The 21,367-nt window shown below is 48.9% G+C and overlaps 1 protein-coding gene across 2 annotated transcripts in view; it reads right to left on the minus strand.

The window, feature by feature from the left end:
• The window catches only part of NSF (N-ethylmaleimide sensitive factor, vesicle fusing ATPase), a 73,275-nt gene that overhangs the window by 10,325 nt on the left and 41,583 nt on the right, over positions 1-21,367 (minus strand). For both annotated transcript variants that reach the window (XM_058857962.1, XM_058857963.1), the window contains exons 9-17: positions 18,929-19,128; positions 17,014-17,179; positions 16,450-16,524; positions 14,685-14,872; positions 11,392-11,487; positions 10,674-10,830; positions 9,425-9,558; positions 7,939-8,005; positions 7,696-7,775 (exon numbers count right to left, since the gene is read on the minus strand). In XM_058857962.1, the coding sequence (XP_058713945.1) occupies positions 7,696-7,775; positions 7,939-8,005; positions 9,425-9,558; positions 10,674-10,830; positions 11,392-11,487; positions 14,685-14,872; positions 16,450-16,524; positions 17,014-17,179; positions 18,929-19,128 (1,163 nt within the window). The remainder of the gene's footprint in view (positions 1-7,695; positions 7,776-7,938; positions 8,006-9,424; positions 9,559-10,673; positions 10,831-11,391; positions 11,488-14,684; positions 14,873-16,449; positions 16,525-17,013; positions 17,180-18,928; positions 19,129-21,367) is intronic.

A 21,367-nucleotide genomic window follows, 5' to 3' on the forward strand; every position in this document is an offset into this window, starting at 1 on the left:
TTTTACTCCAAGAGAGCAAAAGGCAGGAATATCTGGCAGGTCCCAGGTCACCAGTGTCACACAGGGCTCTGCTGGGGACACTGTGCTGCCCCTCCTGTGTGAATCCCCATTTGCAGCTCAGGGGGCACCACAGCACCACTCAGCCACCTCTGTGGAAAAGGGAAAATGGGGAAAAACAGCCAATTCCTGAACTGAAAATGCTGGTTTAGAACTGTTTTAGGGCTGAGGGTCCAACACTGCCTGCAAGTCACCTGGGGAAGGGCACAGTGTCCTCAGGAAGCAGCAGCACAGCCATTCCATGGTATTTCTGCCCCATTCCACAGGTGCTGCTCCCACCACATGCTCCACAGCTTTACAACTGCATAGGATTCATTTCCTTTTTGATGGTCCAGCAAGGCCAGGAGAATATTACAGCACTTCACAAGTTTGAGCCAAATCAGGAAGATCTGGCTGGCAAAGATGAAAACCCAACACACACAGCAGAGAGAAGGTGAATGGAGTTTGATCCTCACTCCCACAGGAACTCAGGAAGCCCCATCTGGTGCCCATTTCCATGGAACCATGGAATGGTTTGGGTTGGAAGGGACCCTAAAACCATCTTGTTCCCTGCCCTGCCATGGACAGGGACACCTCCCACCAGAGATTTCCAGCTAAAGCACTGCACAGACCAAGAGGATTAAGTGATGCTCAGCAGCAGAAAAGCTTTCTGCCTGTATGAAGACACAATTCCAGCAGCTTTCCACTAAGGAAAGGGTTGGTAAAACAGGGTGTAAACACTGGCCTGGAAGCTGTGTGAGATGAGTCCCCAGAACACCTGAACCATGCCCTGCTCCTGAGCCCATGTGGCACAAACTGAGGCATCTGCTCCCGAGGACAGGGCTCAGAGGTGCCTTCAGCCTGCTGAGATGCCCCTGGCAGGGCAGCAGAATGCTCCAGGAGCACTCAGGGATTATCAGCAGAACTGACTGGGAACATTTCATCTCAACTCTGCCTTTGCTTTCATTTGCTCTGCTTTTCCTCACCACCCTGTCCTCAGGGAGCTCTTGTTCCTCCCATGGTGCTGATGTTGCAGACCCTGTAACTCAGCCCTGCAAGGAGAATTCCTGCTCCCTTAGCCAAGGAATAACCAGCCATACCCACACCAGACACCCCAAACAGTTTCACTGCTACACACCTGAGGTACCAGGGCACAGAGGAAGCCAAGGACAGACTCCTGACCAGAACTGAGACCTCCAAAACACAGAACAACCCCTCCTGAAAGTGCTCTACCAACCAGACCCACCTGCTTCACAAGTGTTCTCCTAAAATCTTGCTTATTACTGTATGGAACTCTCAAAATCCTGAACAGCTTGGGCAAGGGGCTGTGTTAATAACAGTTTCCCATGAACTATGAGCATTTTAGAAGGAAAAAACTGCTCAGCTGCACCCAGGCAGTGTCTGTTCCCCAAATATAGCTCCCAGCATGTGTACAGTGCCTGGCACACTGATCAGGCATCAATCAAGGGGATAACGACCTCAGAGTGACTGCCTGAGGCATGCTGCCCTCATATATTAATGAAGTCTGTGCCTGATTACAATAAAAATGGAATTTAGCTTGGAGTTTCATCAGGAAAGGACACAGGCAGCACAGGAATGTCACCAGTGAGGGAAGTTTCACCTCCTGGTACTTCAGGTGTCCATGACTGATCTCATTCTCGGCCTTTCCTTCTCAGCTGCTGGAGCTCAGATGACACATTCCTCCTCCCAGGAAAGCTGCCCACGCTCTGGACTCATCCAGCAAACATTCCCTGAAGGACCAGCCCTGCCAGTGCCACACTGAGTCAGCTGGACCAAGCCCATCAGGGCAGTGGGCGATTGCTGCACACACAGAGAGGTCTCTAAAGCCCTGTGACCACTGAGGAAAACCACTGGCATCACTCCCTGTGGGAATTCTGTGGGAACACCAGCTCAATCTCACTCTGACTGCAACCATGGGGACAGATTTAGAATGGGAAAAGAGCAAAACAGGATCATCATTCTGCCATGTGAATCCAGGAGTTGTTCCTGTTTCAAATAGAACTTCAAATCCATCATTTCCCAGCTGGGGGTGTTCACCTGGAGAAGGGAAGGGAATGGGGACACCTTAGAGCCCCTTCCAGGGCCTAAAGGGGATCCAGGAGAGCTGGGGAGGGACTTGGGACAAGGGGGAATGGATTCACACTGGCTGAGGGCAGGGTTAGATGGGACATTGGGATGGAATTCCTCCCTGTGAGGATGGAATCATCAGGCAGAGGATGCCCAGAGAAGCTGGGGCTGCCCCTGGATCCCTGGCAGTGCCCAAGGCCAGGTTGGACAGGGCTTGGAGCAGCCTGGGACAGTGGAAGGTGTCCCTGCCATGGCAGGGGGTGGCACTGGATGAGCTTGAAGGTCCCTCCCAACCCAAACCATTCCATGTTTCTATGATTCTGTTTAGTTGGAGAAGTCACAGAAAGCACTGGGGATTGTCAGAAATAGGGAATAACTTCCCTAAATAACTTTCCCTTGGTAAAAACAGAGAGGTTTATAAAATCATAGGTGGTGTAGAGGAGATGAGGGAGAGACTGCTGCTCGTCACTACAGAAACCAGGGAGCACAAGAAGGAATTATCAAACATCAGATAAACTGAACTAAAGGGTGTTTGCTCTCACCAACAGCTCAGCTGGACTCAGGCAAGCACAGTGCTAAGAATGGAAAGGCTTAACAAGGTTGAAAAGCACCAGGATGAGTTCCCAAAGGGCAGATCCATGAGCAATTTTTAGATATCTCTGTTAAATATTCCCAGGTCCCTGAACCACTGACGTGCTTGGGAGCTCCACAGAACAGATGGCTACTCCGCAAAAGTACTTCAAATTTTTAACAGCTCCACCCAAAAGATCCTGATTTTTCCCTGCCTTCCTCAGAAGCAGCCATGCCTTCAAGTCCCTGCCTTTAAACCTGACCCCTGGAAAGCAGCCACAATGACCCCCAGCACTCACAGGGCAGGAGCCCCTCAAGCTCCTCAAACTTTCAGGCAACTCAACAAACAAGTGAGAACCCCCAGGACAGCACTGTTTGCCCTGGGAATTATGGAGGCAGCAGGAAAAGCCATCAAACTGGAAAAGCTGCCCTCAGCCAGCTCCTCTGCACTGACACACAGCATGGGAGAAACTGAAATTTACTCTTTTTACAGGATCCCAGAATGGCTCAGGGTGGAAGGGGCCACGGTGCCACTCCCTGCTCCAGCAGGGCCATCCCAGAGCACACTGAAGTGTTCTGAAATGGTACTGCTGAAGTGGTCCCATTTTCAAAAAAAATCACTTTGTTCACCCTTAATTTCTACAGCAGCCATGGTGAAGGCAATGTGCCACATGTTCAGCCCACAGAAAATCAGGATTCAAGCCAAACTTCCAAAAATCAGGCATAACATGTAAGTAAATTACCAAGGAAGGAGGAGGAGCTTAAGATGATTTAATGTCAGATTCACAACCAGGACAGTTCCAGCCCAGTTCTTTCATCACCAGAGATCAGACACGGGCACAGCCTTAGACCTGGATTCATCCTGTCCTTTTTTAGTCAAAGTGCCCCAGTTTGGAGCCCAAGAGCCCTCTGTGCTGACAGGGGGACAGGACAGGGGTGTGTGTCCTGCCCTCCTGCCTTCTAGAAGAGGAATGGCCCCAGAACTGACCCCTCTGGTGCAGGGATTTTACCTGACTGAAGGATGTCCTCATGCACAGAACTGTGGGACTTGAAGCCCCTTGAACCAACTGAATTTTCCAGAATGGATTCTTCTACCACAGCAGCCACTTCCCAACAGACACCACATCTCTGCCCCAGGGAGTTAGAACATGACACGATTACAGACTCTGCTGTGAGCAACTGGAGCCTCAACACATCCATGGAGTCTCCAACTACAGAATTTCAGCAAATCCAGCCAGCCCCAGGCAAGAAGAGTCTGAGCTGTACTGGAACCAGGCACTGGTGACACTGAGGTGCCTCTGTCACCCACCAGATGCTCAGGACACCTTTATCCTTGTGTTTGGGGTCTTGGGAATTCCTCACATGCCAAGGAAGAAACATAATTCCCCAGGTTTGTGCACATAAAGGCACTAGTGACTGGAATTGCTTCCAATTCACACCAAGTGATGTGGAATCAGGAATGCATCTGGGATTACATCAAACATGATTATTCCCCGTAACTTTCATCAATTGGCAAAAGCCTCCAGTGTCCCAGTGAGAAAAGGGGCTGGGGGCTTTGGGAGCAGTGGAAGGGCAGCACCAGATGAGGGTGTCCCTTGGAGGGAAGGGGCTGGGGGCTCTGGGAACAGTGAAAGAACACCCCCAGGCGTGGGTCTCCCTTCATGAAGAAGGGCTGGGGGCTCTGGGAGCAATGGAAGGACATCCCCAGGCATGAATCTCACTTTGAAAGTGGGGCTGGGGGCTCTGGGAGCAATGGAAGGACATCCCCAGGCATGAATCTCACTTTGAAAGTGGGGCTGGGGGCTCTGGGAGCAGTGCCAGGGCAGCCCCAGGATGTCCCTTGGATGTCACCTTGCTCAGGCAGACATTCCCTGACCCTGCCCAGCCCGGGATGCCCAGGGTCCATCCTGCCCAGGCTGATTGTTGGGAAGCAGCAGGGAGGCACATGTGAACCTCGTGGGGCTGGGGAGATTCTCCAGGCCTGTGTGACTCTCATGTAGATGAAGCAGCCCCGGCTTTGGGAGCTGCTGCTGCTCAGTTCTCAGGGAAGTCCTTTTCTCCTGCTCGGCTCCCTGCTGAGACAGCCCTTTTCAGCCTTTCCATCCCCCAGTCCCTGCTCCTGCACAACACAGGCAAACTTGATTGAATTAAAGACCCAAGAGAACATGGTTTATTTTCTTCTCTTCAAGGCATTTCAGAAAAGATTTTTAATTGGTTTAAAAAAAGATGCTAAACAAAATGCAATGGTTTTCAGGCCTCTTGAAGCAGCAGTAACAGATAGCACTATTTAACACTGCTGAGTGGAACCACAAGCAGGAGCTGTGACTGGCAATTTAAAGCAAGCTCAGAGAGGTTTCTAGTTTATTTAAAGTCTAAAGTGTTTACTCTCAAAAGAAAACCAGAACCTTCAAGTGTTTGCCCTTCCCACAGCACGTTCCAATAATCCAGCCTCCCTCAGAAGAGCGGAGCCTGGGAGGCAGCTTTCCTACACCAATTCAGCAGAGACACGCACCTCGATGCATAATTAATAACATTTCATCCCAGAAACGCTTCTCTTCCTCACGGAGCCTCCAGTGATTGCAGGGAGCTGCTTGCACATCAAGAATATCCCTGCAAGTGATGTGACACCCCAGTGAATTCATAATCTGGGCCACAGCAGTGGGAGCGGCCGCGCTGCATCCGCCGTGACAGGACACAGGGAACGGCTTCCCACTGCCAGAGGGCAGGAATAGATGGATATTGGAAGGAAATTCTTCCTTGTGAGGATAGGGAGGCCCTGGAATGGAGTTCTCAGCAGCTGTGGCTGTCCCTGGATCCCTGAAGTGTCCAAGGCCACTTTGGACAGGGTTTGGAGCAGCCTGGGGCAGTGGAAGGTGTCCCTGCCCAAGGCAGGAGTGGAATGAGATGGGCTGAGGTCCCTCCCAAGCCAAGCCATTCCATTATTCCTCAAAATCAGCTCATTATTTCAGGCCCCCTCCATGAGTGAAACACTGAAGCAAAGGGGAACAGGTATTGTCTCCCCAGCATCCTGCTGAGAATTTCCCTCAGCACAGGGATGTCCCAGGACATCCCATTTTTCCAAGGAATGATGCTAAACCCCAGTCCCACAGAAATCCACGGTGCTTTGACCCCATGCAGGTCAGTACCACTGATGCTGCTCATGCACTTAGAGCCTGTATCTGCATCTCAAATTACAGCAGCCCCTGAGATCAGCCATTCCTTCCAAAGAAACTGCTCCTCAAGGGAACTGGTAATCTCAGAGGGGACTTGGAAGGTGTTGATCAACCCTCAGGTTTATCCCCATCATGGGTTCTTCACTTGAGTTTAAAACCCCAAAGAGTCTCCGTGCCCAAATCCAACCTTTTTCACAATAAACTGTCACAGCAGAAAAGGCCTTTTCCTGCACAACTCTGTTTCTTACACACAGCTTTGGGTTTTTAAACACCCAAGATCCCCACATGCCATGGCTATCCCAGGGAACTCACTACAAACACACCAGGAAGAACCCTGTCCCCAGAACTGCCAGAGCAGGGCAGCCCAAAGGGCCCAGCTCACCCCATGTCCTGATTCCCACAAAACCAACACTGGACACTTAGAAAAGAAACGAAAAAACCCCACATGATCAATCAACCAGTGACATTTCCTCAGCAAACTCACTCTCTACCCTCCAACAATTTATGGCTTAAGTCACCATAATATTGGCTGTCAAGCCAGAGTCTCCCAGCCCCCAGGGCACTTCAAACCCTGCTGAGCACAAATCTCTGCAGCAAGCGCAAACTTGGCAAATATCTGTGAGCTCCAGCCTGTCCTGCTCCTGGGAGCCCCAGGTGCCACCCAAAGGGCAGCAGCACACATTCAAAATGCAATAGGCAAATGGACAATTTAATACTTTAAGTTCTTTTGAAAAATTTACCAAATCAAGTTTGATTTTCCCTACTGATTTATGGGAATAGCCATGTCCTGGCACTGTGGAACAGCCTGCAATAGGTCAGTGATTGCAGGAGATGATGTGACCAGGAATGGCTGTGCTGTTCCACACAGGCAGCTGCTCTGTTCCAAGCATGTGATAAAACTTGGATGCTGTTGTGTTACAGATTTCACGTGGCCTAGAAAGCTCACTGGGAAAATCTTTGTTCTCCCAGGCTGACAGTCACACGGGGAACTCGGGGCCTGTGGCATTACAATTTAGTTCAAAGTCCTGGATTTGAAAGGTCTTTTCACCAAACTCTCTAATGAAACCAACACTCACGCACACGCTCCTGTGCCAGGATATTAAACATGACAAAAAACTGACTTCACCCAGACTGTGCTTCTCTGCTTTTTCCTGTCACCAACTTTCAAGGTGTTCCTGTTACGATGTTATTTATTCATGCAGATACTCTCACACACAGAGCAGAAAGGCAGTGAAGGACAGGAAAATGGCAAACAAGAAAGGAGTCCCTGCCTGTCTGTCTCACCCAGCACGAGCTGCAGAACCCTCAGCACTTGTGATGTTCTTAAATCTCATCGAGCCACAAAGTGCAAACAGACAGGATCAGCACGAGAGACAAGATCTTAAGCTTCCCTCAGTCATTGTAATTAACACCTGATCATTTCAAGTTAAGAACAAATTAAACCCCTGACAACCACAATCACAGATTACACAGAAATTGATTTATAAATAGGGAGGGAGCACGTGGCTGAGCCAGGGGTGGATCTGGCCTGAACATCTCCTCAGAGGGCAGGCAGCTGGCACAATTCAGCTTTACATGGTGAAGGTTAAACTGGTTTCCTTAGTCAGTATTTTTAGGACTAACTGCAGAAGATTCAGCCCCCAGTAATTAGATATTTCAAGCTGAATCCCTTGTGGTTATCCTAGAAATGTCCACGTGAATGAAGAGCAGCAGGCTGGGATTAACGTGGCTGACTCAGACAAAAGCATTAATACCACTGGCAGCTCTCAGGCAGAAACAAAGCTCCCACTGTCCCAGTTCCTGCAGGAACAGGGCATCCCCGCCTTACCTGGGGAGGGGCTTTCTTCAGCAGCACCAGAAGGGCCTGCAAGACCAGATTGGAGAATCGAGGTCCAATTGGGACATAATCTGAAAGGAAAAATGCACTTTGATGGCCACAGATACACATTCAAGCCATTTCACTGTATCAAAACCAGTTCAATGTTCCTGAAGTAAATGGTTCCAGGTAATTTCCAGAAATACATCAATATTTCTGCAGCAGCCAGCACAGCTCACCCTCCTCCTGACTCACCTAAAAGTCGCTCAATGTCGTCCACAACAACACAGCTGAGCTGGGATTTGTAGGCATCATCAAAGATCTGAAAAACAGCAAAATATCTCAGTGTTAAACCTCAGCCACAGGACTACAACAGCCACAGCTGAGCCTGCTGATGTGGGTTCAGCTGAACACAGCAACACTGAGAGGAATAATCTGAGAATGAAACAGGTAGGTAATGAGAGATCAGGCTCCCTGCAGGCAATAAAACACTGCCATCTCCACAAATTCAGTTTATTTATTCATTTACCCCCCCACCTTTGGCAGCAAGCAGCTGCCCTGAGGTTCACTGTAAGCCAGGGAGAAACCAGCACCATTCCTCTGTTTTTGGAGCTGGGTCAATACTGATAATGTAAAACACACACACAGAACCTCCCCAACTGTAACCCAGCTGTGAAGTTTTTCTCCTCAGGCTGGATACTGGGTACTGTCCAGAGCAGCACCCTGCAGGAGAAGGGACTGGCTCAGGTGTGGATCTCAGCCCCAGTCACCCCTTCTGGAGCAGCACAGAGTGTGCTGCACAGCTCTGGCTGTGAGCAGGAGGCAGCACTAAGGACAGCAGTGGTGCTGCAGCCCTGCCTCCTGCAAATCCTGATTCCAAATGGAATCCAAAGGTTCCTTTTGGAATCCAAGTCACAAATTGCACCTTCATTGCTTCTCCTAAGGACCTTCCTTCCCTCAGGAACTCTACAGCCCTGCACCAATCTGATCAGAGGAACATTCAGCTCACCTGCTCCATCCAGTACCATTCCTCTGAAGAGTAAGTGCTGGGCTGCTTCAGCAAATGAAAATGCTCAATTGGTTCACATTCCCCAGCTCCCCAAGTTTAATTAAAGACCCCACCTCAGAACGAGTCCTAGTCCCACTCAGGCAGGATCTGTTCTCCCCAGGTGCAGCCCTAAGCCCTTCCTGCCTCCCCCTTCCCAGGCAGAGCTCCAGACCTGCTCATCCCTGCACTGTTTGCCAGGACCACAACCAGAACAGAGCCTTGAAACCTCCCCAGTCACCCCCTGCCAGTGCCACAAAAACAGAGACAAGAGTCTGGAGCAACAGGACAGGTGGGAATGGCTTCAAACTGCCAGAGGGCAGGGTCAGATGGGATATGAGGAAGGAATTCTTCCCTGGCAGGGTGGGCAAGCGCTGGCACAGGGTGCCCAGAGCAGCTGTGGCTGCCCCTGGATCCCTGGCAGTGTCCAAGGCCAGGCTGGACAGGGCTTGGAGCAGCCTGGGACAGTGGAACATGTCCCTGGCATGGCAGGGGGTGGAATGAAATGGGCTGTGAGCCATCCCAACCCAATCTATTCTACAATTCTGAGATACATGCAACTTTACAAATAAATACACGCAGGATTTCCAGGCCTAGACAGAGCAGAATACACCATCCCAAAGGTAATTCACCTTCCCCTCCACAAGAGAATTCAGAACTGGGTGGTCACCAAGCCATGGGAGGACACACACGTACCTTCTTCATGGCCTGGCACTTGGCTGTTTCAGAAAACCCAATCATCTTATCAGGAGAACAGATCTTGATAAAGGGGAAGTTGGATTCTTCTGCTATTTTTGCTGCTAAAGCAGTCTTCCCACTGTGGGGGGGACCTGAAGCAAAGGACAAACAAGGAATAAACAAGGGAGAAAACAGCTCTGACAATCCTGTGTGGATGATACTTAGGGTATGTTTAGAATTCCACCCAGAGGAATCTGCAGTATGAAAGGAGTGTTTTTCTTGAAAGCAGAAGGAACACACTAACTCCTGGTTCAACCTAATCCTCCACATGCAGGCAATTAATGGAACTACTTGAGCATAAGCAGAATGATTTGCCATGACACAAAAGAGGACATTATACTTTCTGTAGGAGCAGCTACAGCACCAAAATGTGTGAGTTTGTGTTTTGGATAAATTTCTTGAGCTTATGTTCTGTCTCAGTATGATCTCTGCTGGCACCTTGGCAAACAAGTCAACAGCAGGAACACCAGGAAAACACTGGCAAAGACAATTTGTTACCTGAATTCACACCAGAATAATTTAGAGACCAAAGAGACACCTGAATCCATGCACCCAACATGAATCAGTTTGGAGGGACAGAAGAAATTGCTGGGCACTAACACAAAGAATTACTCAGGGTTAATTCCAAAGCTACAGAACCACAAGCAACAGTGATAACCCATCTTTTTGGACTTTGGGAAAGAAATAAATAACAAATTCTACTGCAATGTAACAAATTCTCCTCCAAAACCTGTAACACAGATACTGAAACACAGTACTGTAACACAGACTCTGAAAACTCTCCTTCAGTCAGTAACAGTCTGGGTAGAGGAAAATCCACCTTTAACTGACAGAGATACCTAAATGTTTGAACTCAGCTAATTGCACTGATGAGCTCTCCAGTGACTTCAAAGAGAATTTAGACAACTGACTCAGCTAGAGACATCTCCACTGTACACCAGCCAAGTTCAGGTTATTCACTGGGTACATTTTGGTTATTAACTGGGTACATTCCCTTCTCCCTTATTCCAAGCACAGGAGTCCCTCTGGCTGAGGAGACAGTTTTAATACCCAAATCAATTTCACCCAAGCAAGCTGAAAGAGCCCAATTCCATTTCTCTCTGCAGTGAGATTCCTGCAGGTGCAGGATGTCAGAGGTGAGCAGGTGGGCAGCTGCCAGCAGCAGTCTCCAGAAGGGCATTTCCCAGGTGTTTGCCCTCAGCTGTACCTTCCAGCAGGACGCTGACCAGGGGAGTGCGGTCACTGTTCTTGGTCTGCTGGACCAGCAGCTCCCCATCATCCAACACCCTCGTTACTGGGTCCCCCCACTTAATGATCCCATTCATGATGTAGCTGGCATAGTCTTCCTGGTTGGTTCCAAATGCCTGTAGAAAAGAGGGAACACTTCTTTTACCAAAAAAATTTTCATCCCATCAGAAAAACCATGAAACAATTAAATAAAAATTCCAAGGCTCTGGAAGATGCTGAAGTGAGACAGTCACAGCCCCTGGTGACTCACAGCATTCCAGCTCAGAGGGCTGAACACAGCTGGAGACCAGGCACGTTCAGAAACATCTTTTCATATGCCCTCACAACCAATTCTAGTCAGTGCAAGTTGCCAGTGGGTTCTGACTCCACACTGTGTGGAGACAATTCTCAGAAATGAGGCTTAGACCTCTCCCTACAGCCCAGGGTAAAGCTGTCACCCTGGAACTGAAGTGGCCTAAAAGGGAAAGCCATGACAAGGAGAAGAAACCCCCAGCTGTTCTTTACCTGTTCTAGTTCTCTTTATGACTCTCTGGGCAGCAGCAGGCACACAGAGAGCTCAGAGCTCCCAATTTCCACACCACAGGACATGCCAGCCCTTGAGGCACCACTGCTGTGTGATCCCAAAGGAAGCTGCTCCCTCCCCTCACTGCTCCTGCAGTCCCACAGTGCCCACTTACTGGTTTGATATCATTCTCCAAGGATGCAAAGAAGTCTCCTCTGGTCACACGCAGGCTCTCTGCCTTCTCCATGTCCACCTCCACTTTGTTGCTGGCCTAGAAAGGCAATAAAAGACTCTGAGGTCCAGCAGTACCACACAGCTCCTCTCCAGCTTCCCCCCATAGCCCCAGCTCTGTGGCTGGTCTGGGTCTGTCACCCTGAAAACTCAGCTTCTGAGCTTGCTGACATGGTTTTCTAAAGACTTTCCCAGGACAGTAACTGTAAACATAGATATGTGTACATTCTTTCTGTTACACATCTTGTGATGGGCATCTCTCATGGCCAGTGCAGTGAGAAAGTGTTATCCTGACCATCCAATCCCTGGCTGTGGTCAGAAACCTATAAATCCTGGGGGAAAAAATAAACTTTCTCTTCTCTTCACCACACCTCGACCTGTGTCCGTGTGATCTGTTCATCTTCAGCAGTAACATGGGTCAGTAAGAAAATGCTTCTGTTGGGGCATTTTCTGGCTACCCCTGGAGCCATCCCCACTGCAAGTGCCACATCCCAGCCCCACAGAGCCACTCAGGGCAGTTGTCCCACCCCACTGGGTGATGCTGAAGATGTCTGTGACCCCCATTTCAGAGAAGCCACCCCAGCTAAGAACAGCACTGAAGCTCTGGCCCATCCTTGCTGCTGCTGTGCTGCAAACCAGGAGTCAGTGAGGCTCAGACTGGTGCCAGTGTGGGACTGATCTCACCCCACTTCAAACTTCTAGAATTTACTGAGATTACATAGGTACCCTTTGGAGCTGAGAACTAAGACAAATAAACTGTATTTAACTCTCAAAGACTGTCTCAGACATTCCCCTCCAACAGGGACCTGCAAGAACAGAGTGCACCTGAGTATGGGAAGGAAAAATAACAATAAAAATAATGACAAGGTGCTTGTCTTGAACAGCAGCAAACTCAGCCCCTGAACAGCAGCCACAGGAACACAGCCTGGCCAATCCTCCTGTGCCAGACACACACCTACAGCCAGAGGAGGCTGAAATGAGAGTCTCTTCTGCCAAAAACACCCACCAAGCACAAACATAGGGTGCCAAATAAACAACTGAGGGGATCTTTAGTACAGGTGATCACTTCTCTACTTTACAGAGGGAGGTGAGGTACCTGAAATACTCCATATATTCCTGAAGTTGTGTGTACACTTAAAACCAGGGGGGCTCTTACCTCCCCAGCCTTTAATGAGTTTTAATTTTTCACACACACACTTTGAGAGATAATCACAAGAATTTAAATGATTCAGGAGAAAATGTCCTTTCATTTTCCATTCGTGCTCCTGCTTCTCACAGGTGCTTCTGAAAACTAGGTCAGGCCTATGATGTATATTTTAAATGTTCAGTACTTGCAGGAAAGAATAAAGTATTTTACTGCATCATTTAGCTAAAAGCAACTTCAGAATAAAGAATATTACCAAAATTACTATGTCAAAGTGCTTGAAAAGCAAAACAACACGTGGCCACTTCCCATGTGGAAAACACATCCATACATTACTGGGATGTGGATCACAAACCACCCCAGAGGAGGGGACTGCTCTTTCACATTTGCACATTGCCATCTCCTTTTCCCATGTGACTTCTCAGCACAACAGGGAATAGATCAAAACACCAATGCTCCCCAAATTCACCCAAAACTCAAGCACTAAGAAAACATCAGCTATAAGCAAAATTAATTATTTAAGGAAAATGTTTTGCCTGCAAAGGGAAGAATCCAGAGGTGCTGATTTTTTTTGAGACAGAGCAGGAGAAAATGAGAAAGTGATGATGTTTGTGGTTTTTTTGCTATATGAAACAATAATGTGTCAAGTATTATGGTTATACAAGACTAATTAGCTGGAAGAGTAATTTTTCCTTTAGAAAGAGCACTCCCAGGAGATATAAATGTCTAAGCAGCAAATGACCTCTCACTTAAATGAAAGTGTGATTTGCTCTCCTCACATTTGAAGCTGAGCAGATATTTACAGTCCCTCTGCTGTGGGATTGATGTCCAGGGCTTCTCCCTGCAGGAGCTGCCCCCAGTCCTGGCCAGAGGAGCAGGGACTGTGCCTCAGGCTCCTTCCTCACCACCTCATTATCTCGTATTTCAACACCACTGAATACTGAGCTTTGCATCTGCCTTCACACCCTCTGACATTTCATGGCCCTGAACTCCCTCCTGAAGACACAGTGACCCCCCCAGCCTGTGGGACTGGGAAGGCAGGGAGGTGTTCCCAGGGAACAGAGGGAGCTGGGAAGGTTCCATGAATCAGTGGAGGTGGGGTGATCACCATGTCAGCACTTCTTTGCAATGGAAGACTTTGTACAAAGTCTCTGAACTCATCCAAGATCATCCAAGAGCAGAGGATTCCTTTCAAGGCTGAAACACTTCTCCACACAAAGCACATCTCCTCTGCTGTTCTGGCTCTTGCATTAGGGAACATTCCCTGATCCCAGCACAATCTCCATAACCCTTCCCCATGCTTTCTTCAGGCTGAGGAATTCCAGTTTAATCACCTTTTCCAAAGAAAACCCTCCTGTACCTCTGATCCCCTGCTGCCATTCCATACCCTGGTTCTAGCATGATCCAAGTACACCAGGGATCACAGCCCCACTTCTGCTGTTTACCTCTCCTGGTAAATTCTAACCTTGTTATTTTGCTGTTTTCACTGATAGCAACAGAGCTGGGATTTCCAGGCCATTCCAGCTCCAAGAACTTGACCCCAGGAATGACCAGGTCAGTCCCCATTCTTGTCTCCACCTGTTTGAAGTCTCTCTCCCGGTAGACACCTAAAATTCACTGGCCTCTTGTGCACTGAAATCCTTTCAAATGCCCCTGCAGATCTCCACTGGTGACTTTTGTCTTTATGCCCCCAAACCAGCTCTGGGATTGTAAGTTCCCCACCTTACAGAACATTTATGGACACACTGAGCTGCACAGGCTCACACAGAGCTTCTCTATAAATGGCTGCTCTAATTCCCACCTTGTCTCCTGGGTCCAATGCACAAACTGTGCTCAAGACCTTCAGTTTTTATCAAAATATCCTTAAAAACCACCCCTTCCACCCCACCACGCTGTGCAAGAGGCACTTGGAAGGCAGGAGAGGGAAGAGGGAATTCAGAACAAAGGAAAAGCACAGGGAAAAAGTGGTGCCCACATGAATTTCACCTCCTAAGGTACATGGATAGGCCACTTTCCATTTGGAAGTAAACATTCAATATTCCAAATGTAATTATTTTCCCTTTTTTGCCCCAGTAGGAGGCAACAGGACTGACCTTAATGTGTCTGTTCATGGCAGTGGACTGAGCAGCTCGAACCAAACCTTCCAGCTCAGCACCACTGAAGTTTTTGGTCTCCACTGCCAGCTCTGCAATGTCCACATCCTCAGCCAGCAGCTGGTGCTCCCTCATCCTCACTGTGTGGATGTGAAGGATCTGGAATCGGCCCTTCTCGTCTGGCAGGCCTGGGATGGGAAGAGAACACACCCAACCCCTGAGCACAGCACTGCAAATCCCCTGTCCCTCCCCTCAGCCCCTTCCTCCCAAGGCCCCTTCTCACCACGAGCATCTTGCACTTACAGTGAGGGTATTTGATGATGCTTTTCACTGAGAACATTCAATTCCATTAACTGGTAAACTGAGAAGTGTCACCCCAAACCAGAGAGAAAAACACAAGGTTGAGTTTCTTCCCTTAGGGTTCCTCAAAGTTGGCTGCTCTCAGATTTCCACACCAGGAATGACAATCTGTCTCCTGGCATCCCTCAATCCAGCTCCCACCTTGCAATCATCATGGAATGATCATGGTTTGGGTTGAAGGGACCTTAAAGCCCATCCAGTTCCACCCTCTGCCATGGGCAGGGACACCTTCCACTGTCCCAGGCTCTCCAAGCCCTGTCCAGCCTGGCCTTGGACACTTCCAGGGATCCAGGGGCAGCCCCAGCTGCTCTGGGCACCCTGTGCCAAGGCCTCACCTCCCTTTCCATAACAGATTTCTTCCTTACATCCCATCTGACCCTGTCCTCTGTTCATTAAGTCTCTGCTCCTTGCCCTGTCACTACAAGCCCTAGTAAAATTGGTTCTACTCCTCTATCCCCAAGTGTTTCCCAAGGGAAACATCCACTAATTACTAAATCAACTGAAAGTTTACTCTCCCCAAATCCAGAGCCTTGACTTCCCTCTTCACATAGCCCATATCATTCCTATTAAATGTTCTTTTCATGATCTGGGGTGATCATTTCCCTGCCTGCACCTTAGCAAGTCCCTTCTGAAGCACCCAATGTTTTTCTTAGAAGTGTAACCTGTCAGTCTGGCACATCATCCTGAGCCCCACTGTGCTCAGCTCCTTCCAGCCTGCCCCCCCAGCCTCTGCTCCTGGATCTGGTATTTGCACTGATTAGTGTTTGTGCTGAGGGGATGTGAAAAGACATTTTCCAATGTGCAGAGTTCCCAGGAGAATTCAGTCCTTGTCACCTGATGATTTATTCCAGGATCACTGAGCTTTTCACCAGTCCCAGGCTGTTCTCTACTCCATCTTTCTTCAGGGAATTGTTACCTCAGCATGGAGCCCCCAGTATTTACTTTCTTAATAAAGCCTACATCCCTAATTTAACCCTGCACTGGGGTGAGGTGGATGTGCACAGTTACAAAGGTCCCATTCTAGTTACTGACAGACAGCTGCTTCTCCAGTTGCCAGCTTGGCAAACCAAGCTCTTGGGCCACTTTTAGTTCACCCACTGCTCCTGCCTCACCTTCCTGCAATGTCCACCCAGGAATGACCTGGTACCATTATTTGCCTCCTTTCCTTCACACAAGAGATTCAGGGTCCTGCCTGTCCACTCTGCTGGGCAGAAACTGAGATCAGGTTTATCAGCAGGGAAGTCCAAAGTGGTGTTTTATTGGTCTGATTTCATTTATGTTCTGGAGGGAGCTGCAGGAAGTTCAGCACCTGAGCAATCCTGGGGATTGTCCACATTATGATCTGTATTTGCTTTGCTGCTGTAGCTTCATGGAGTTGAGGAACTGGGATCTGCAGTGTGCTTACCAATCTCCATCTTCACCTCCAGCCTCCCCGGCCTCAGCAGGGCCTCATCAATCAGGTCAGGTCTGTTGGTCATTCCTGAAGTCAAAGTTAAAAACAAAACACTGTTATCTCAGCTTCCTGAGTGGGTTTCCAGCCCCTGGTACAGCACACAGAGCTAGGGAGATACTCAAGAAAACAGACAGAAGGCACTCACTTTCTGGAATGCTGGGAAAGGCCCTGAGGGAGAGTCATGGCAACAGGGATCAAACCTGTGCTTGTGGCTCTGCCTGTCCTTGTGGAGTCCCTGCAGGGCTCCTGCAGCAGGATGAGCACAGCTGGAGCAGCCCCACTCCTCCACAGGCTGATACATCAATTCTATCAGTCCTTGCAGGTTTCCCTAAACTATGAAACCCTCCTTATCAAAAACTAAAAAGGAAATTCCTGAAAGCAGCAACAACAGCACAACAACCACAGCAGCATCTCCCTTTAAACCTGCTGCTGATGCTGTGCTACCTCAGCTGACCTGCAATGAGGCAAACCCCAGCAGTGATCACCCAGCCCTCAGAGCAAGGCAGCCCCACGTACCAATGACCAGGATGTTGTTGAGCTGCTCCACACCATCGATTTTGGAGAGCAGCTGGTTCACCACGGTGTCATGCACACCAGTGCTGCCAGCCATGCTGCCCCTCTGCTTGCAGATGGCATCAATCTCATCAAAAATGATGATGTGCACCCCACTGTTGGCTCCAAGCTGTGGGAGAGAGGACATGTCAGGAATGTCACCAGTCTGATTGCTGAGAGCAATCCAAAATCAACAGCGACACAGAGACACAGCACTGATATTCCCTGTGTGCTCAGTATCATGTGTGTGTGTGTGTGTGTGTCACCCCTTTCCAGGGGAACATCCTGCCCATCTCCAAAACAGGGGGTTCAGGGGGCTCTGCCCAAACCTAGGACTTTGCAGCTACACAGGTTTCAAGGAAGAGCAGGAAGCTGAACAACCCAAGGAAAAGACAAAGCTGGAACACACAGCTCAGAGAGTCCCAGGACTGGTACCTGGGAAAGGAACAGGTACCAGGGACAGGGAACAAGGCTTGTCTGCAGAAGGAGGGATGCACCAGGGTAGGAACAGCCCAGGCTGGACTGAAGTTAGTAAATACACAGCTTGCCAGAGCAGCTTTGTTGAGAATATTTTAAGAAGCCCAGTGTCTCTGTGCCAGCCAGACCCAGAACTGCCATTTCCAGGTTCACTCGGGGGTGAGGCAGTTGCAGCTGGTAAGAGAACAGGATACTTTTTGTAACTGCATTATGAAGCTTTTTCCCTTCAAATTCCATCACTAAAACATCTTTTGTGGCCAGTGCAGCCCATGTTATCACTGGGTGAATGTGCTGGCCCTGGCAATCTGCCCCAGACACAGGCAGCACAATGCCAACCTTTTGGAGACCTTTTTAATCTCCCAGCTGTCATCAGGCCCAGCCCCTGCAGCCAGTATCGAGTGTATTTTAACAGGTGTGTTATTGCCAAGGGAAAGCAGCTCCCAGAGATACTGCAACCACCAGGGAGCAGGAGATTGCTCACGTGGGTCTGTTACCACACAGAGCTGATTGACTGACTAATAAACCTTTTGCTGAAGAAATGAAATTATTTCAAGTCAACACCAAAATCTGTCTTGTGAGCAGAATAAAATTAAGGGATCACTTGCTAATGATTTCTGAAAAGGCTTCCCTGTATTTAACTCTGACTAGCCTGACATTTGATTTTCTTTACCAGAAAATCTATCCAGATCAAGTGATCCACAGCAGAGAAAAATTACCATAGTACACATGAAACAAGCACTTACACCATGAAACTAAAGACTGGGGTTTTGAAAGCCAGCTGAAGCATTGGATTAAAAAGCATCACTGGAAAAAACAGAATCTTTATTTCCACTTTCAGTTTCAAAGATCTCTAGTTTTAAGACATTATTCTCATCCATTAGTTTTCTGCTGATAAAAATTAACCATGTATTGATTATAACACTTCAAGTGCTATAACATATCAAAATGCCTGCAACCTAAAACCCTGAAAGCTTATGTGCCTGCTTAATTTAGCAGGAAAAATCCAAAGAGATTCAATTACATCTCTCCCACAAAAAAATAACAAAAAGTCAAAAAAAACAAAACACCTGAGGAAAATTTGTACAATCTGAGTTTTAAGGACTTTTGGAGCAGCTGACAGCACATGACTCAAAGCAAGCACTGCTGTATTACTCCCAAATAGCTGTGCATGGAATGTCAGCACTGTCCCTGTCTGCAGAGCTGGCTGGAGCCCAGCTGCCTTTCCAGCTTCCAGGACTGTTTTCACAACTGACAGTGAAGCCTGCACACCACCAATACTCCACCATAACCCCAAGCCAAGCAGTGACTCTGCCTTTAATGCAAACAGTAATTTTCAGATTCCAGACCCTTCTCGGTCTCTCCCGGGCACATTCCCACCACCCCCATTCCTGTGTGTCCTTACCCTCCTCTGCTCCTCCTCTGCATCAGCAAACAGCTTCCTGATGTTGGCCTCAGACTCTCCCACGTATTTGTTGAGGATTTCAGGCCCGTTGACCACCTTGGGCTCCCTGGCATTGAGCATCTTCCCGATCTGCCGGGCCATCAGCGTCTTCCCGCAGCCCGGGGGCCCGTACAGGAGGATGCCCTTGACGTGCTTGCAGCCTGCAGGGAGAGGGAACAGCCTGAGAGAGGATGGGGACAGCCACAGGCACTTCTCCAGGGAGTGCTGGAGATGGGCCTGAGCTCTGCTCCGTGTCTCTGGCAGAGAAATTCAAACACAGGTTGGATCAGTGTCATCCCAATGATGTGCCAAGGAAAAACAACCTCTAGAACAACTCAAGTGCTCTCCTTCCATCAGCCACACCGAGCTGTAACTCCTGGTCAGGAACACACAGCACCAGAGACCCCTTGGGAAATGTGGGAATAACATAATTCTCACCAAGAGGAGGTCCTAGGGATGCTGCTCATCCCTAGGTAGAGAGGGGCTGCAGATATTCTTTTTTACACCCTGCACACCAAGCAAGGCAGCCACAGGTCAGACACACTCATCTGATTCTTGGAAGAGAAAATGAGGAATATCATGTGAAAATGCCAAACTCCTTACCCCTGTACTGGGATTTGGTGAGTCCCATATCATACATCCAGTTCTGGGTGCAAGTTCATAGAATAAATACTGAGAAAAGTGAAAAAAAACAAACTTCCAAGAACCACCAGAACCATCAGCCCAAAATCCTTGATCTGTAATTAGAAAAGATCTGAAATATTCTAATTTGTTCAAATAACAGGACTTTGGACACTGTGTATGAGAATTTAAATTCTCTCCTGTAGGGAAAGAGAGGATTCAAGTGCTGAAGCTGAGGCTGGACACATCCCAGTCAGGGACAGGCACAACCAGGTCTCTGTGTTCCTGTAAAGACAGCACTCGGACCAGATCTGGCCAGGAGGAAAAGTAACTGCACAAATCTAAACCTTTGGCCTGGAACTGCTGTTGGAAAATCCTGCAGTAGGAGAGCAGAGCTCGTGTATCAGCACCAGCTTCTAAACACTGAGCACCAGGCTCAGGGAAAGAGGAGAGAGGGGACATGGGTTAGTGCTGGCCTCAGAGGGCTTTTTCCATTTTTTAATGAATATATGAAAATCTATTTTTTACTCCACTCTTGTGGGTTGATTTCTTGAAGAATGTGACCCACCCAACCAGAGCCCTGCAGTCCTCAGGATGCACATTAAAAGCTAAACCAAAAAAAAGGCAGCAAATTGATGGCCCCAAGCTCAGACTGAGGGGACCTGAGCTCAGTTTCTGCCAGGCTTAAGGAGCACATGGAGCTGTGTGTCACCCCACAGGATCACCTCCCTGCTGGTTTCTGGCTTGTCTCAGCTCCAGGGAACCTCACCCCATGCCACAGAGCCCTCAAGGCTGCTCACACCTCAGGGCAATTCTGCCTGTAAAAGATCAACACTTATCCCTTATCACCTTCCCAACACTCTGCTGTGATTTCATGTACTCCTGAAGGTTATGGCAATAAAGAATTTATTTCAGTCTGAATAACTGCTCAATACAACTTAATTCCTGTGACCCCACTCTTCTGTCTCTCTGGCTGTTCATTGAGTGCAGTGAAGTTCCAGGAGGACAGTGCCATGAGGAGCAGCTGATCCCTCCCAAACCCCAGAGAGCAGCAGTGCTGCACTGGATAAGCCCAGCAATAAAGCTGAGAGATCCTGCTGGGCTTCTCTGCAGATAAAAAATTTAATACAGAAATCAAGAGCTGTGGCCAAGAACTCATGAGTCAGCATTGAGGCATCTGCGAGTCAAACGCATAAACAATATAAACTGGCAGTGAAGACAAATTTCACAGGGGAAGGAGTGAGGCACAGATAAATTGAAAGCTCTTTCTGTCAAATCCCTGCCATGAGGGCATTGTTACCATGGGGGACCAAAATCTCCTCTGTAACCAAACTGCACCAGGCAGGATGGTGCTGACAAGTGATCTCTGCAGGGAAATCCAGCACAGCGATGCTCCAACAGCTCCTGGCTCCAGCATGAGGCCACCAACGAGCTACAGAGGCCACCAAAGGGCTACAGAGGCCAACAACAAGCTACAGAGGCCACCAAAGGGCTACAGAGGCCACCAAAGGGCTACAGAGGCCACCAAAGGGCTCTGGCAGGTCAGGGCTCTGTTCCCAGCCCAGCAAGGCTGTGGTACCACAGGGAGTGGCTGTGCCAGGGTGTTCTCAACACAAACACCAACAGTCTGGGCTGGTTTGTTCCTCTATTTTTCTTCTGAGTCCTATGAGAAGTGTCTGAGAGAGCTGGGGAAGGGGCTCAGCCTGGAGCAAAGGAGGCTCAGGGGGCCCTTCTGGCTCTGCACAAGTCCCTGGCAGGAGGGGACAGCCGGGGGGGTCG

This window comes from Poecile atricapillus, chromosome 27 (genome assembly GCF_030490865.1).
Source record: "Poecile atricapillus isolate bPoeAtr1 chromosome 27, bPoeAtr1.hap1, whole genome shotgun sequence".
In the NCBI taxonomy this organism is placed as follows: domain Eukaryota; kingdom Metazoa; phylum Chordata; class Aves; order Passeriformes; family Paridae; genus Poecile; species Poecile atricapillus.